The following is a 4622-nucleotide window of genomic DNA, read 5'->3' as shown; positions in this document are numbered from 1 at the left end:
CAGCCTCCCGAGTAGCTGGGACTACAGGCGCCCGCCACCTCGCCCGGCTAGTTTTTTGAGACGGAGTCTCGCTCTGTCGCCCAGGCTGGAGTGCAATGGCCGGATCTCAGCTCACTGCAAGCTCCGCCTCCCGGGTATAGGTCATTCTCCCGCCTCAGCCTCCCGAGTAGCTGGGACTACAGGCGCCCGCCACCTCGCCCGGCTAGTTTTTTGTATTTTTTAGTAGAGACCTCAGTACCAATTCTTAAGAAGCTTAGTGGGACCCAGCTCACTTCTCAATGCTCTTTCCACCTCCCTGAGCGGCCACACACCAAGAACATCTTCCATTGGATCCCTGACCTTTTCCTCCGTCCTTGTGTAAGACAAGCTGTTCCCAAATCCCCTGAGGGAGAGATGAGAAAGGGACTGGTGCCCAGGTCCTGGGCTGAGGGCTGGCCCAAAGGGAGATGCCAGACGACAAAGCAGAATGAAGGTCAACCACACGAAACAGCCCTCAAGTCCGTCTACAACACAGTTCCTAGAAAAGTGCGCAGCATGTTACGGCACATCGGTTAGGGAGCCGCCCAAAATGCAGAGCTGTGGAGCACGAAAGCACCCTTGAGATCATCTGGGCTAGCTTGCAGGTGAGGAAACCAAGACCCACACAGCTAGAACTTAGTGGCCACCATCTTTCTGGCTGATGTCCCCACCGGGTGGGCTGGTGGAGTGGAGGGTCTGCCTTATATCCATCAGCGCAGCAGCCCACATGTGCTCAGACCATGCACCAGCCACAGCAGCTCCTGGCTACTTAGAGCACAAACAGATACACATCTGGCCTCCCCCACTTTTTTTTGTAAAGAAATGGGGTTTCATTCAGTCACACAGGCTGGAGTGCGATGGTACAATCATGTCTCCCTGCAGCCTCCAACTCCTAGGCTCAAGTGATCCTCCAGCCTCAGCCTCCCGAGTAGCTGGGACCACATGTGCACACCACCATGCCCAGCTAATTTTTTTTATTTTTAGTAGGGGCAGAGTCTTGCTATGTTGCCCAGGCTTATTTTTTTTTAACTTTTGTAAGAGACGAGGTCTTGCTATGTTGCCCAAGTTGGTCTCAAACTTCTGGCCTCAAGCAACCCTCTCGCCTGGGCCTCCTGAAGTGCTGGGATCACAGGCATGAGCCATGGTGCCCGGACCTCTCCCCCTGACTTCAACTCACAGTGCTTTCAGCCTGCCAAGTGCACGTGTTCCGTGTCCTCCTATCCTGTCCCCAATCTTCAATACCCCTGAGGCCAGCCAGGTTAACTGACCACAAAGAATTCACAGGCATCGGGCTGTGTGTGTGGTGAGCCCTTGGATGCCTCTTTGGTGATAATTCTGGCCACATCTCTTGAGATGAGGAAGCCCAGGCCCAGAGTGGCTGGCCTAAGTGCCTCTGCGAGCAGCCGGAAAGCTGAGATCCGCATCCAGGCCGGACTCCTCCAGAGTAGTAACACTCCTCCCAGTACACACTGCTGCGAGCCTTGCGTCTGGTTCAGGAGGGGGAAAAATGACCTGCGGGGGCTCCTACATCTCACTCCTGTTAGATTTTTAATGAAAATGCCATGACAGCTATGAAACCCCCAACACAAAGTGCAGATTTGAGCCGAGGTGTCTATTCGTGGGAGAAGCCCACAGCATTTTTTTTTTTTTGAGAGACAGGGTCTTACTCTGTCTCTCAGGCTGGAGTGCAGTTGTGTGATCATAATTCACTCTAACCTTGAAATCCCCAAGTACCTAGGACTACAGGCATGCGCCACCACACGCAGCAAACTTTTTAAAAAAATTTTTTTTTTTTTTTTTGAGACGGAATCTTGCTTTGTTGCCCAGGCTGGAGTGCTGTGGCCGGATCTCAGCTCACTGCAAGCTCCGCCTCCCGGGTTTACGCCATTCTCCTGCCTCAGCCTCCCGAGTAGCTGGGACTACAGACGCCCGCCACCTCGCCCGGCTAGTTTTTTGTATTTTTAATAGAGACAGGGTTTCACCGTGTTAGCCAGGATGGTCTCAATCTCCTGACCTCGTGATCCGCCCGCCTCGGCCTCCCAAAGTGCTGGGATTACAGGCTTGAGCCACCGCGCCCGGCTTTTAAAAATTTTTTGTAGAGATGGCCTCTCACTACGCTGCCCAGGCTGGTCTCAAACTCCTGGCCTCAAGCAGTCTGCCCGCTTCCGCCTCCCAAAGTGCTGGGCTAACAGGCCTGAGCCACTGCATTTGGCCCCACAACTTTTAATAGATTCTCAAGAAGGGCACTGCCTCCACCCCCACTCTGCCAAGTAACCAAAGTGGCAAACCACTGTTGCAGCTATATTTCCCTAAGCCTAACCCCAGCGTCCTCTCTGGGAAATCCTCTAAAGATCCCTTTCTGGGAGCTTCTCCTGGTGAGGGAGCTGCCCCGAGATGCCCAGAAGAACTTGTTTCACTGAGTAAGCCTGAGTCTTACTTTCCTAAAGACAGGCCAGGGTGAGGCTCTCCTGGGCAGGCAGATGCTGCTCAGCCCCGGGCCTGCAGCGCTCAGGCTCAGGGCCACTTCCTCCTTGCTCTGCCGTGAGGCTTCCTGCTGAGCCCAGGGAGAGCCCGAGTCCCCGGCTGGGTCCTTCAAGGCACTGTGCCCAACACCAGCACCCCACTGGCCTCGCCGCCTCCTCTGCTTCCTCCTGGAGCCTTCTGGGTCCAGCTTACTCAGCTAAAAGCTTGAATCTGAGAGTTTCTCTAGGACAGAGCCCTCTCCTCACCCGCCCTGTGCATTCACAGTGCTGTGAGCCAGGCCCAGCACTTAGTAGGTGCCAAACACTGCTTAATGAATTTCTGCCTAAACAAACGCCCGCCACACTGATAGCTCTGCTATCTAGCGCTACCACTGCAACACAGCAGGCGCCTAAGCAGGGGTTTCCAAACTTCTGCAGGGCAGCAGAATCCTTTTCTTCATCCAAGCTTTACCCAAATCCCATGTCTAAAACAGCTCTCTCTGCAATGACACAGCAGTATCCCCTCCAGCTTGGCCTCTCCAGGTCCCCACACACTGTCCCCAGGTGTCGCAGCAGGGCAGTTAAAAGCCACCAGGCTGGCCAGGTGCAGTGGCTCACGCCTGTAATCCCAGCACTTTGGGAGGCCGAGGTGGGCCGATCACGAGGTCAAGAGATGGAGACCATCCTGGCCAACATGGTGAACACCCCATCTCTACCAAAAATACAAAAATTAGCCGGGCGTAGTGGCATGCACCTGTAGTCCCAGCTACTCGGAAGGCTGAGGCAGGAGAATTGCTTGAACCCAGGAGGCGGAAGTTGCAGTGAGCCGAGATAGCGCCACTGCACTCCAGACTGGTGTCAGAGTGAGACTCTGTCTCAAAAAAAAAGAAAAAAAATTGGGAGGCCGAGGCAGGCAGACCACGAGGTCAGGAGTTCCAGACCAGCCTGACTAATATGATGAAACTCCATCACTACTAAAAATACAAAAATTAGCCAGGTGTGGTGGCGCACGCCTGTAATCCCAGCTACTCGGGAGGCTGAGGCAGGAGAACTGCTTGAACCCCGGAGGCGGAGGTGTCAGTGAACTGAGATCATGCCACTGCACTCCAGTATGGGCAACAGAGCCAGACTCCATCTCAAAAAAAAAAGCCACTAGGCTGCAGAAAGACCACAACCATCACCACATTATCTGCTACTTTGGACCTGACATCAACCTCTGACACTGCTCTCCCTTTGAGAGTAACAGAAACCCATCCCAAGAAATGCTACCTCCTAAATATTCCTGAAAGAGGCTTTCTCGGAAATACAAGCTGCAGCCATTACCCTACACCACCAGTGTCAGGGCAGAGGCAGAGGGCACCTGTCAACCTTCACCAAAGCCACCACGAGGCTGCCCAAGGGCCACATCAGTGTGACCCCAACCAGTCCAGCCTGTCATTCTTTTTCTTTTTTTCTTTTTTTTTGAGATGGAGTCTCACTCTGTCGCCCAGGCTGGAGTGCAGTGGCGCGATCTTGGCTGCAGCCTCTACCTCCCAGATTCAAGCGATTCTCCTGCCTCAGCCTCCTGAGTAGCTGGGATTCCACGCGCTTGCCATCACGCCCAGCTAATTTTTTGTATTGTTAGTAGAGACAGGGTTTCACCACATTGGCCAAGCTGGTCTTGAGCTCCTGACCTCAAGTAATCTGCCTGCCTTGGCCTCTCAAAGTGCTGGGATTATAGAAGCGAGCCACTGCGCCCAGCCTTTACCCCTGGCTGCTGTCTGGTCCCCACCACGCAAGCCACACACACGTCTTCCCTTCTCCCTGCTCCTGCCTGGGCTCTGGCCCCTCACTCCTGTCGGCTTCAGTTCCACCTCTTGAAGAGCCCTAGACCTTTCAGTGAAGTGTTCTTTATTTTTTTTTGAAACAGGGACTTGCTCTGTTGCTCAGGCTAAAGTGCAGCAGCATGATCACAGCTCACTGCAGTCTCAACCTCCCAGACTCAAGAGATCCTCCCACCTCAGCCTCCCAAGTAGCTGAGACCACAGGCGTGCACCACCATGCCCTGCTAATTTTCCTATTTTTTGTTGAGATAAGGCCTCCCTGTGTTGCCCAGGCTGGTCTCAGACTCTTGGCCTCAAGCGATCCTCCACGTTGGCCTCC

At 54.0% G+C, this 4622-nt stretch overlaps 1 protein-coding gene across 1 annotated transcript in view; it reads right to left on the bottom strand.

Moving 5' to 3' along the window:
• The window catches only part of RAB35 (RAB35, member RAS oncogene family), a 32925-nt gene that overhangs the window by 14432 nt on the left and 13871 nt on the right, over positions 1-4622 (bottom strand). Inside the window, exons 5-7 of the mRNA XM_011948602.1 lie at positions 2456-2618; positions 542-576; positions 239-382 (exon numbers count right to left, since the gene is read on the bottom strand). Coding sequence (XP_011803992.1) covers positions 239-382; positions 542-576; positions 2456-2618 — 342 coding nt within the window. The remainder of the gene's footprint in view (positions 1-238; positions 383-541; positions 577-2455; positions 2619-4622) is intronic.

This window comes from Colobus angolensis, unplaced genomic scaffold (assembly GCF_000951035.1).
Source record: "Colobus angolensis palliatus isolate OR3802 unplaced genomic scaffold, Cang.pa_1.0 Scaffold28, whole genome shotgun sequence".
Lineage (NCBI taxonomy): Eukaryota > Metazoa > Chordata > Mammalia > Primates > Cercopithecidae > Colobus > Colobus angolensis.
The sequence above is the reverse complement of the archived record's forward strand: the minus strand, read 5'-3'. Positions and strand labels throughout refer to the sequence as shown.